The sequence below is a fragment of the Chiloscyllium plagiosum genome, unplaced genomic scaffold (genome assembly GCF_037043375.1).
Source record: "Chiloscyllium plagiosum isolate Xiang-an unplaced genomic scaffold, Cpla_swu_hap1 HiC_scaffold_28, whole genome shotgun sequence".
In the NCBI taxonomy this organism is placed as follows: Eukaryota; Metazoa; Chordata; class Chondrichthyes; order Orectolobiformes; family Hemiscylliidae; genus Chiloscyllium; species Chiloscyllium plagiosum.
The window spans coordinates 50376737-50389801 of record NW_028270166.1 but is presented as its reverse complement, the minus strand read 5'-3'; the positions used below and the strand labels follow the sequence as shown (position 1 = coordinate 50389801).

The window sequence follows — 13065 nt, the reverse complement described above, 5'->3', positions numbered from 1 at the left end:
AAATGAGGCTGGATTGGTTTGGGATATCTGGTCGGCATGGACGAGTTGGATCAAAGGGTCTGTTTCCCTGCTGTACGTCTCTGTGACTCTATATCTATAATAAGAAGGTACGATGGAGATGTTTAGGACCCAGACAGCTGAAAGCACTAACTGGACCAGAATTGGAGGCAGGAGTCAGACAGAAATCTCGGAGGTAAACAAGGGTGAGAATTTTAGAATCAAATCTTTGTTTATGTAAGAGTCAGTGATTGCAGGGGTGTTGGGTGAACAAGAGAGGGTGTGACAGCAGCAGAGATTTTGGATAGATTATGAACATGAAGGGCAGAAGGGAGAACGGTCAAGTCTCAGAATGACAAAATATAAGTGAGGGTTTCAGTAAAAGCTGAGCTGAGTCAGAGACAGACTGGATGGTGCGGAGATGAAAGTAAACAGTGTTATTGAAGACTCAGATGTTTTATTTATTTCTGTCATGTGTATCTTGTTACAAAATACAGTGTGTCTAGTCTCACCACTCTTCAGTGTCATCTTAAAACACAGAAAAATAAATTAAAATTCACAATATAAAGGCAGAAAAATGAAGAAATAAAGAAAGTGTCCAACTTTATATGCACACGCACATACATACTTATACAGATACACATGCATACACGTACAATTACATCACACGCCAGGGACCCGGGTTCAATTCCAGCCTCAGGTGACTGTCTGTGTAGAGTCTGTACATTCTCCCTGTGTCTGCGTGGGTTTCCTCCGGGTGCTCCGGTTTCTTTCCACAATCCAAAGATGTGCAGGTCAAGTGAATTGGCCATGCTAAATTGCCCATAGTGTCCAGAGATGTGTAGGTTAGGTGCATTAGTCAAGGGAAATGTAGAGTAATAGGGTAAGGGGATGGGTCTGAGTGGGTTCCTCTTCAGAGGGTTGGTGTGGACTTGGGCTGAATGGCCTGTTTCCACACTGTAGGGATTCTATGATTCTGTGATGTAAACATATATACACATACATGACATACATCATGTACTCCCAGTCAGGCAGATTTAGTGAAATTATTTTTGCTCAATCTTGTATTTGTTGCAGTGACTCATTAATTTTATGTCAGAGCAATAAACAGAAGCCTAGCTGTACAGTCCGGTGAAAATGTGTCTGAATGTGGAATGCATTGGTCAAGAATGGAGAAGTCAGGTAAAATGAAAACTGGATAGGCCCCTGAAGAGTAAAGAGGAAAGAAAGAAAGGAAGAGGAATGAGATGGCCTGAGCTGCTCTTATTAAGAGGCAACAAAGACAAAGTGGGCCAAATGGCTTCCTTTTTGTGCTGTTGACATTCTAATTGATTGTGACTCAGAATAAGTGCCTCTGTGTGAAATCGATATTATGTGAGTGTGTAAGAGAGAGAGAAAGCATGCACACGTGTTTATGTTTGAGAAGAGTGATTACTTACTAAAACCCAAATTCCCAAGCTGACTGGCTGTAGGGTACAGCCGACTCTGTTCACTGTGGCTTTGAACCCAAGACTGCAGTGAACGACAGTGGGAAATCTCACCCATCAATCTGAATCTTCATCTCCCTACTTTACAACCTTGGGTTTCATGGGTGGCATTTATGGCTGCTGGGCTCAATCGTACAGTGCGCGTCCTTCCCAGAGGCATGTGCACCCTCCTCCACTGGAACTCCCACAGGGCTGAGGGGTGGGGGGCAGGCAGGCTGATGGAGAGGGTCCAGCTTCTGGAGTGACCTGAGACGTGATTTCTCGGGGGGGGGGGGATTAGTGCTATCAATAAGGGGGTCTAGCAGTGAAGGAGGCTTATCAGTGAGGGGGCCTATCAGTGAGGGGGGCCTATCAGCGAGGGGAGGTCTATCAGTGAAGGGGGCCTATCAATTGTTCCCGCTCCATTGGGTGACTCCTGGCACCACCTTGTCTCTGTGTAAAGAACGGGTCCCCACAGGGATTTCTAATCCTGTCCTTGCCTGTCAACAGTGCTCGAGTACCCAAGAACTCTGTGAGAAGCTAGGGAAGTGATTGCTGGGCCTCTTGCTGAGATATTTGTATCATCGATAGTCACAGGTGAGGTGCTGGAAGACTGGAGGTTGGCTAACATGGTGCCACTGTTTAAGAAGGGTGGTAAGGACAAGCCAGGGAACTATAGCCTGCCCTCGGTGGTGGGCAAGTTGTTGGAGGGAATCCTGAGGGACAGGATGTACATGTATTTGGAAAGGCAAGGACTGATTCGGGATAGTCAACATGGCTTTGTGCATGGGAAATCATGTCTCACAAACTTAATTGAGTTTTTGATGAAGTAACAAAGAAGATTGATGAGGGCAGAGTGGTAGATGTGATATATATGGACTTCAGTAAGGCGTTCGACAAGGTTCCCCATGGGAGACTGATTAGCAAGGTTAGATCTCATGGAATACAGGAGAAGTAGCCATTTGGATACAGAACTGGCTCAAAGGTAGAAGACAGAGGGTGGTGGTGGAGGGTTGTTTTTCAGACTGGAGGCCTGTGACCACTGGAGTGCCACAAGGATCGGTGCTGGGCCCTCTACTTTTTGTCATTTACATAAATGATTTGGATGCGAGCATAAGAGGTACAGTTAGTAAGTTTGCAGATGACACCAAAATTGGAGGTGTAGTGGACAGCGAAGAGGGTTACCTCAGATTACAACAGGATCTGGACCAGATGGGCCAATGGGCTGAGAAGTGATAGATGGAGTTTAATTCAGATAAATGCGAGGTGCTGCATTTTGGGAAAGCAAATCTTAGCAGGACTTATACACTTAATGGTAAGGTCCTAGGGAGTGTTGCTGAACAAAGAGACCTTGGAGTGCAGGTTCATAGCTCCTTGAAAGTGGAATCGCAGGTATATCGGATAGTGAAGACGACGTTTGGTATGCTTTCCTTTATTGGTCAGAGCATTGAGTACAGGAGTTGGTAGGTCATGTTGCTGCTGTACAGGACATTGGTTAGGCCACTGTTGGAATACTGTATGCAATTCTGGTCTCCTTCCTATCGGAAAGATGTTGTGAAACTTGAAAGGGTTCAGAAAAGATTTACAAGGATGTTGCCAGGGTTGGAGGATCTGAGCTACAGGGAGAGGCTAAACAGGCTGGGGCTGTTTTTCCTGGAGCGTCGGAGGCTGAGGGGTAACCTTATAGAGGTTTACAAAATTATCAGGGGCATGGATAGGATAAATAGACAAAGTCTTTTCCCTGGGGTCAGGGAGTCCAGAACAAGAGGGCATAGGTTTAGGGTGAGAGGGGAAAGATATAAAAGGGACCTAAGGGGCAACTTTTTCACGCAGAGGGTGGTACGTGTATGGAATGAGCTGCCAGAGGATGTGGTGGAGGCTGGTACAATTGCAACATTTAAGAGGCATTTGGATGGGCATATGAATAGGAAGGGTTTGAAGGGATATGGGCCGGGTGCTGGCAGGTGGGACTAGATTGGGTTAGGGTGCCTGGTCGGCGTGGACGGGTTGGACCGAAGGGTCTGTTTCCATGCTGTACATCTCTATGACTCTGGAGTGAAGGACTGTGGGTAATATACTGCCTCTGAGACCAGCCTGTCCACCACTGCAGTTGGCCACTTGTGTGCCTGGGGCAGCAGAGTTCCAGCACACTGTGGGGCTCCTGCGCTCATTAATTTAGATTGGCCATTGCCCAATGATGCTGCTTGCTGCTCCTGTGTCTGTTGTTTATCTCAATGAAGTCACCAATTGCAGGCACCGTGGAGCTCCCCACCTGTCAGGGGCTGAGCGGGTGCCTACTCTCCACTTTCTCAGCATTTCTCCCTGAACAAGCTGTTGAAATATGGCGGTGTGCTCCAGATTCGAATTTCAGTGAGGTCTGAGGGACGGAGCGGGGGAGGGTGTAGGAGGCAGCCCTACTGGTGCATCCTCTGAGGGAGGTGAAGGTGGGGGGAGATTGGGAAGATAGTGTCTCGTGACGCTAAACTCTTGACCAAAGAGATTATTTATGTGTGTAAGAGAATGTGTATCGGAGTGTAAGAGAGAACATGTATAGGAGCGTGTGTGAGAGAATGTGTATCAGAGTGTATGTGCATGTGAGAGAATGTGCATTGAAGTGTATGTGTGTGTGAGAGAAAGTGTACCGGAGTGTATATGTGTGAGAGAGAATGTGTATTGAAGTGTATGTGCGTGTAAGAGAATGTGTATCAGAGTGTATGTGTGTATGAGAGAATGTGCATTGAAGTGTATGTGCGTGTGAGAGGATGTGTATCGGAGTGTATGTGCGTATGAGAGGATGTGTATCGGAGTGTATGTGTGTGTGAGAGAATGCGTATTGAAGTGTATATGTGTGTGAAAGAATGTGTTTTGAAGTGTGTGTGTGTGTATGAGAGAAAGTATATCGGAGTGTACGTGTGTGTGAGAGAGAATGTGTATCGGAGTGTGTGTGTGTGAGAGAATGTGTATCAGAGTGTATGCGTGTGAGAGAATGTGTATTGCACTGCATATGTGTGTGAGAGAATGTGTATCGGAGTGTATGTGTGTGTGAGAGAATGTGTTTTGGACGATATATGTGTGTGAGAGAATGTGTATCAGAGTGTATGTGTGTGTGAAAGAATGTGTGTCGAACTGTATATGTATGCAAGAAAGAAGGTGTATCGGAGAGTATGTGTGTGAGAGAGAATGTGTATTGGAGTGTATGTGTGTGTGTGAGAGAATGTGTATTGGAGTGCATGTGAGAGAATGTGTATCGGAGTGTATGTGTATGTGAGAGAATGTGTGTCTGAGTGTACGTGTGTGAGAGAGAATGTGTATTGAAGTGTATATGTGTGTGAAAGATTGTGTACTGAAGTGTATGTGCGTGTGAGAGAAAGTGTATCGGAGTGTACGTATGTGTGTGAGAGAATGTGTATCAGAGTGTGTGTGTGTGTGTGAGAGAATGTGTTTGGAGTGTCTGTGTGTGTGATAGAATGTGTATTGGACTGTATATGTGTGCGAGAGAATGTGTATCGAAATGTATGTGTGTGTGAGAGAATGTGTATCGGACTGTATATGTGTGTGTGAGAGAATGTGTATCAGAGTGTGAGGGACCATGTGTATAGGATTGTGTGTGAGAGAATGTGTATTGAAGTGTGTGTGTGTGTGATAAAATGTGTATTGGTATATGTGTGTGAGAAAGAATGCATATCGGAGAGTATATGTGTGTGAGAAAATGTGTATCGGAGTGTGTGTTTATGAGAGAGAGAGACAATGTGTATTGGAGTGTATATGTGTCTGAGAGCTTGTGTATCGGAGTGTGAGAGAGAACATGTGTAGGAGTGTGTGTGAGAGAATGTTTATCAAAGTGTATGTGTGTGTGAGAGAATGTGTATCGGAATGTATGTGTGTGTGAGGGAAGGTATATTGGATTTTATATGTGTGTGAGAGAGAATGTGTATCGGAGTATATGTGTGTGTGTATGAGAGAATGTGTATCAGACTGTATGTGTGCGTGAGAGGATTGTATCAGAGTGTATGTGTGCATGAGAGAATGTGTATCGGAGTGTAGGTATGTATGAGAGAATGTGTATCAGGTGTGTGTGTACGAATGTGTATGGGAGTGCATGTGTGTGTGTGAGAGAATGTGTTTCGGGTGTGTGTGTGAGAGAATATGTATCAGAGTGTTTGTGTGCGTGAGAGAATAGAACATAGAACATAGAACAATACAGCACAGAACAGGCCCTTCGGCCCACGATGTTGTGCCGAACATTTGTCCTAGCTTAAGCATCCATCCATGTACCTATCTAATTGCCGCTTAAAGGTCACCAATGAATCTGACTCTGCCACTCCCACAGGCAGCGCATTCCATGCCCCCACCACTCTCTGGGTAAAGAACCTACCCCTGACATCCCCCCTACACCTTCCACCCTTCACCTTAAATTTATGTCCCCTTGTAACACTCTGTTGTACCCGGGGAAAAAGTTTCTGACTGTCTACTCTATCTATTCCTCTGATCATCTTATAAACCTCTATCAAGTCACCCCTCATCCTTTGCCGTTCCAATGAGAAAAGGCCTAGCACTCTCAACCTATCCTCGTACGCCCTATTCTCCATTCCAGGCAACATCCTGGTAAATCTTCTCTGCACCCTCTCCAAAGCTTCCACATCTTTCCTAAAGTGAGGCGACCAGAACTGCACACAGTACTCCAAATGTGGTCTAACCAAAGTCCTGTACAGCTGCAACATCACTTCACGACTCTTGAATTCAATCCCTCTGCTAATGAACGCTAATACACCATAGGCCTTCTTACAAGCTCTATCCACCTGAGTGGCAACTTTCAATGATCTATGAACATAGACCCCAAGATGCCTCTGCTCCTCCACCTCACTAAGAACCCTACCGTTAACCCTGTATTCCACATTCTTATTTATCCTTCCAAAATGGACAACCTCACACTTGACAGAGTTGAACTCCATCTGCCACTCCTCAGCCCAGCTCTGCATCATATCTAAGTCCTTTGCAGCCAACAACAACCCTTCTCACTATCCACAACTCCACCAATCTTCGTATCATCTGCAAATTTACTGACCCAACCTTCGACTCCCTCTTCCAAGTCATTATTAAAAATTACAAACAGCAGAGGACCCAGAACTGATCCCTGCGGAACTCCACTTGTAACTGGGCTCCAGGCTGAATATTTATCATCTACGAAGAGAAAATGAGGTCTGCAGATGCTGGAGATCAGAGATGGAAATGTGTTGCTGGAGAAGCGCAGCAGGTCAGGCAGCATCTAGGGAACAGGAGAATCGACGTTTCGGGCATTAGCCCTTCTTCAGGAATGAGGAAAGTTTGTCCAGCAGGCTAAGATAAAAGATAGGGAGGAGGGACTTGGGGGAGGGGCGTCGGAAATGTGATAGGTGAAAAAAGGTCAAGGTGAGGGTGATAGGACAGATTGGGGTGGGGGCGGAGAGGTCGGGAAGAAGATTGCAGGTTAAGAAGGCGGTGCTGAATTTGATGGATTTGACTGAGACAGGGTGGGGGGAGGGGAAATGAGGAAACTGGTGAAATCCGAGTTCATCCCTTGTGGTTGGAGGGTTCCTAGCCGGAAGATGAGGCGTTCTTCCTCCAACCGTCGTTTCGCTGTGGTCTGACGATGGAGGAGTCCAAAGACCTGCATATCCTTGGTGGAGTGGGAGGGGGAATTGAAGTGTATGTGTGTGTGAGAGGATGTGTATCGGAGTGTATGTGTGCGTGGGAGGATGTGTATCAGAGTGTAGTTGTGTGTGAGGGAATGTGTATCGGAGTGTATGTGTGTGTGAGAGAATGTGTATTGGAGTGTATGTGTGTGAGAGGATGTGTATCGGAGTGTATTTGTGCGTGAGAGGATGTGTATCGGAGTGTAGGTGTGTGTGAAAGAATGTGTATTGAAGTGTATGTGTGTGTGAGAGAATGTGTATTGGAGTGTATGTGTGGGTGAGAGGATGTGTATCGGAGTGTAGGTGTGTGTGAAAGAATGTGTATCGGAGTGTATGTGTGCATGAGAGGATGTGATTCAGAGTGTATGTGTGCATGAGAGGATGTGTATCAGAGTGTATGTGTGTGAGAGAGAATGTGTATCAGAGTGTGTGTTAGAGAGAATGTGTATCAGAGTGTGTGTGTGAGAGGGAATGTGTATCAGAGTGTGTGTATCAGAATGTGTATTGGAGTGTATGTGTATCAGAGTGTGTGTGTGAGAGAGAATGTGTCTGGGAGTGTATGTGTGCGTGAGAGAATGTGTGTCTGAGCGTATGTGTGTGTGTGTGAGAGAATGTGTATTGAAGTGTATGTGTGTGTGTGAGAGAATGTGTATCGGAGTGTAGGTGTGTGTGAAAGAATGTGTATTGAAGTGTATGTGTGTGTGAGAGAATGTGTTTTGGAGTGTATGTGTGTGTGAGAGGATGTGTATCAGAGTGTATGTGTGTGAGAGAGAATGTGTATCGGAGTGTATGTGTGTGCGTGAGAGAATGTGTATTAGAGGGTATGTGTGTGTGAGAGGATGTGTATCAGAGTGTATGTGTGCGTGAGAGGATGTGTATCTGAGTGTATGTGTGTGAGAGAGAATGTGTATTGGAGTGTATGTGTGTGCGTGAGAGAATGTGTATTAGAGGGTATGTGTGCGTGAGAGGATGTGTATCGGAGTGTATGTGTGTGTGAGAGAGAATGTGTATCGGAGTGTATATGTGTGCATGAGAGGATATGTATCGGAGTGTAGGTGTGTGTGAAAGAATGTGTATTGAACTGTATGTGTGTGTGAGAGAGAATGTGTATTGAAGTGTATGTGTGCGTGAGAGGATGTGTATCGGAGTGTAGGTGTGTGTGAAAGAATGTGTATCGGAGTGTAGGTGTGTGTGAGGGAATGTGTTTCGGAGTGTATGTGTGTATGAGGGAATGTGTATCAGTGTGTGTGTGTGAGAGAGAGAGAATGTGTATCAGAGTGTGTGTGTGAAAGAGAGAATGTGTATCAGAGTGTATGTGTGTGTGAGAGGATGTGTATCGGAATGTATTTGTGTGTGAGAGAGAATGTGTCTAGTGACAGATTGTTTCTTATTTGTTTATTTTGTTGGGGATTTGTGTGTAACTGGCTGGACCAGCATTATTGCCCATCACTATTCTATAAGGTAGGCTGCCTTCTTGAATGTCTACTGTCCAGAAATGGGTAGATATCAGCAGGATATGAAGGAACGGCGATATATTTTCAAGTCAGGATGGTGAGTGACTTGGAGGGGAACCTCGAGTTGGTAGTATTCCCATGTATCTGCTACTCTTGTCATTTAGGGTGGTGGGTGTGACTTTTTTGGAAGGTGGTGTCCAAGTGGCGTTGTTCGGCTCCTGTAATATGCCTTGAAGATGGTACACTCAGCAGTGGGCAATGCTAGGACCTGCTGCACTAACAGTGGTGGGGTTGAATATTAAAAGAGATAAATCTGGTGCTAGTTAAGCAGGTCGCTTTGTGGTGTCGACCTTCATGAAGTGTCCCCATCCAGGCAAGTGTGGGATATTCCATCGCACTCCTGACTTCTGCTTTTGTAGGTGACGGACAGACATCGGGGAGTCAGGTGGTGAGTTACTTTCCAGAGAATACCCAGCCTCTGATGCTGAATATGTGTGTCTGTAAAGAGAGTGTGTGTGTGTGTGTTTGTGGTTAAGAATGTGCATGTGTGTGTGACAGCGTGTGAGAAGATATGTTAATGTGAGAATGTATGTGTGACTAAAGAGTGTGTGAAGATGAGGCAGAATAATGAAGAAAGCTGTGCTGATCTCTACCTGGAAATAGATGGGAGGCGCCCCCTGCAGATGAAATGTAATATTAAATCTTCTTCTAGATTTCTGTTCAATACTGAGACGCTCTGTCACAGCAATGGATACAAATTGAAGAGACCCCCGAACATGTTCGGAGCCGTTCAGTTAACCATAACCAGGCACCGCATATTACACAAAAAAAAATCGAACTTTTTTTGTGTGCTTGGAGGATCGATCCAAAGAGACAGAAATTAAAACAAACCCAGGGATAAGCAGCAGAATTCCACCTGGGTTTACATTGGGAGTCCGAGCGGGATTCCCTGCACTCGCTGTTGTGTCTGAGATGCGTTTGCAGACTGGAACACCCCCCCGTCCCCTCCCCTCTCCCATTTATTCCAATAGTCTGTTTTAAACAAAGAAAAACACGATTAGGCTCGTGTGTGTGTGAGCTGTAGCTGCCACACCAGTTTATTTACAAACAGCCTGGAGTGGAGTATTGTTTGGGGGGGGGGGGGGAGGACTCTCGCTTTTTGATTCATACATTCTTCCCTCTTTGCATTCTAACACTGGGTGTGGGCGTGATGCAGAGAGAGAGAGAGAAAAAAACCCTCGGCTCTCTGGATAGCTCCTGCGTCAGCTGGCGTCAGTCCATGCTTTGTAAGAAGTGTGTGTGTTGTTTGGTTCGTCCCTATGGAGACGCAGGAAACCCTGACAGCTTTTAAGAAACGGGGAAGGCGCTTGGAGATGGTTCACTCGCTCTGTCGACCAGCTCGCTTTATATACTACTGCTAAATTTAGGCCATTTACTCGCGTACGGTTCTCATCCTGGACGTGTTTCCTGAGGCAACTGCAATTGGTTCAAGTTCTCGGCTAACTTGCTGATATCCTACCAATCGCAGGCTCCCGCTGCACAACTTCAAACCAGTACTGTACTTAATCCGAGCTCACAGTCCCCTCTGCTAGAACTTTTGGAGACTCTTGTTCTGCAAACGAGTAGCAGCCGGGCAGCCCCGCTTTTTTCCATGCAAAGCTTCTCCTGGTGAAGTCAACCAGCTCCGACAGGCAGACATGGCATTGAGCGGCACCATCCTGCCGTCCATTTCCACATTCACAGCCCCCAAGACCTGGGACAGGCAGGACTTCTGCAACGTAAGGAGACTTCTACAACTTTTCTCACAAATGATGCAGGCAGGCACCTGTCTTGAAGCGCAGGGATTTTCGTGAACGTGTTTCAGATTTATTTTAACTTTGTATTTGCGAGATGAGTCTGATAATCATTGTGCTTTTTTTTTCTTGTAAATTTCTTCCTTGCACAGAAATGGAAAAACGAGCCGGGACTCAAGCAGCCTCAGAATCACTGCCCCATGACGGATTTTATACAATATTTGGAGAATTTCACGCGGGCCAGCGACACAGATGATGACCTGAGCTTGCTGGATGTGGATTTTATTCTGTCCAACACCATGACCACTGAGCCTGCCGGGGGAGCGGACTACACTCTGTCTGGAGGAGGAGGAGATGTCAACCCTTTCTATGAGAAGACTAACTGTCCGGTGTACAGCGCGCCCGAGACTGGAGAGCCTCCTGCCTACAGTATGATGGCCGAGCTGATGCGCTCGGACACGGACTACAGCGCGGTGCAGGGCCGCTTCCTGCTCACCCCGGTCTACCCCAGCGAAGAGTTAGTCAAACCGGCCAAGAGGGAGGCGGCTCTGGATGGTTATGGGCACGGGGGAGTGAGCATGGAGCCAGAGGCGGCCTGCCTGCGGGTCAAACGGGAGGACACGGCCTCTTGCCTAGTGGCATATGGCGAGCAGCAGCAGCGCCTGGGGAGTTCCCCGCTGGCCGGGGGCAGTGTGACACCCCCCCTCAGCCCCGGAGACCTGATGAACTCCGGAGATTGCCAGCAGCAGCAGCAGCAGCAGCAGCCCCCTCCTCCTCTCTGCCACCCCAACAGGATGCTATACCAAGCCAGCTACCCGTTCGCCCACCAGCACCTCCACTACCCCAACCAGTACGGCCTGTTCGATGACCCGGTGCCCCTGCAGCCTTCCCCGGCTCAGAGGGTGATGCTGACTCCGCCGTCGTCCCCTCTCGAACTGCTGGACAACAAGCCCAAGAGAGGGCGGCGCTCCTGGCCCAGGAAGAGGACAGCCACCCATACCTGCAGCTACGCGGGATGTGGCAAGACCTACACCAAGAGCTCACACCTGAAGGCACACCTCCGGACACACACAGGTAAGCAGCAGCCAGCTCCTGCTTTCGGAAATTCGATCTGCGTTTTTAAAACTTCTGCAGAGCTGCATTGCTGTGGCGCCGGTCGCGTCCCCCCAGCCAACGGGTTGAGTCGTTGTTCGCGTTTAATTTGCTCTTTAAAGACGAGCAATTTTGATGTTTAAACGACGTTGTAAGTCCCTGAGTGTTGGATGGGATATTGACCAGGTTTTGTTGCTCTCCCTCCCTCTCTAGGTGAGAAGCCATATCACTGTACCTGGGATGGATGCGGCTGGAAATTCGCCCGTTCCGACGAGTTGACCCGTCACTACCGCAAACACACCGGCCACCGACCTTTTCAGTGTCATATGTGCGAGAGAGCGTTTTCCAGATCAGACCACCTAGCCCTGCACATGAAGAGACACATCTGACCAAGCAAAGCCCCTCTCTCTCTCTCACACACACACACAAGACTTCCTATAACAATGGTAGAATGTTTTCAAACAAAAACTGTTTCTCAAAACCAAAGACAATTATTTAATAAAATACCAAGGATGATTGGGGAAATGTAGCTGGAACTACCGCCCTGGTACATGGGCAGCGAAGGAAGATACCAAAGACAGTGGGCGAATTGTAACAGGCGATGGAGAGACAAGGGGATGGAGCAACTCCAGCCTAAGGAGACTGGACACAGTAACTGGTTATGAAAATTAGTGTCCCTTGACTCACTGCGTGAAAGAATGATTTTAGTGACAGGGTCAAATGTATACAGTTTACATTGGCGCTATGTTTGTGTTCGATGCCAGACAAAACAAATCCTGCCTTTTGTTTTATAAGAAGATTGAACACGGGACGAGGTTACACAGAGAAAGTTGCCGGAGTCTGTTTCTGGGCGCTTTCTAGTAACTGAGAGAATTCAGTCGATGTACGGAACGCGGCTAAGTTAACACTGCTCACAGTTGCAGCCTTGTACTCAGCAAGCCTCGAATCGAATCAATATCTTTGTTATAATTGTGTCCGCTTTTTTTTTTTGAATTTTTGAGTTGTGGACCCGCCGATGGGTCCGAGTGAATGTTGCGTTTTTCTGTCCGACGAAAGCCGGGTGAAGGTCTCCTTTCTCCCTCCCCCCCTCCCCCTCTCCCCCCGCCCCACCCTCAATCCGGTGAAGAGCACAGATAGATCCCACAGTAACTGAGGTGCAATAGCTCACACGCAATGTCTGTCCCATCTCAGAGTTACACTAGACAAGGCTAGATGTCTTGTAGTTAATAATTGTATTTTATCTGACTTGATCTTGAAGTAAATGTATATAATATTTTGTAATAAAAGTTATTTGTATTGTGTAAATATAAAGGAACTGGATGAATTTCAAACCGCTGCGTTTTTGTGTTTATTTTAAAATGAGAGCTCATTTGAGAGTAAAGGTGTCACTCTAACGGCTCAAGGCAACTTCATGGTAATGAAATTCGCTAAACCATAGAAACAGTCAAAAGTCACACGACAAAAGGTTTATTTGAAGTGACCAGTTTTCCGAAAGCTAGAACCGGGTGTTGTGTGACTTCTGACTTTATCCACACCGGTCCCTCCACATCACAGAAGGAACATCGAAACTTAGAGCTGGGCAGCACGCTCA

The 13065-nt window shown here is 46.8% G+C and overlaps 1 protein-coding gene across 1 annotated transcript; it reads left to right on the top strand.

The window, feature by feature from the left end:
• The first annotated feature begins 9989 nt into the window (after positions 1 to 9989).
• Positions 9990 to 12805, top strand: klf2a (Kruppel like factor 2a). The gene is made up of 3 exons (XM_043720702.2): positions 9990 to 10367; positions 10535 to 11456; positions 11688 to 12805. Exons 1-3 carry the CDS (start codon positions 10287 to 10289, stop codon positions 11861 to 11863), a joined length of 1179 nt encoding a protein of 392 aa, XP_043576637.2. The 5' UTR covers positions 9990 to 10286; the 3' UTR covers positions 11864 to 12805.
• Positions 12806 to 13065: the final 260 nt, after the last annotated feature.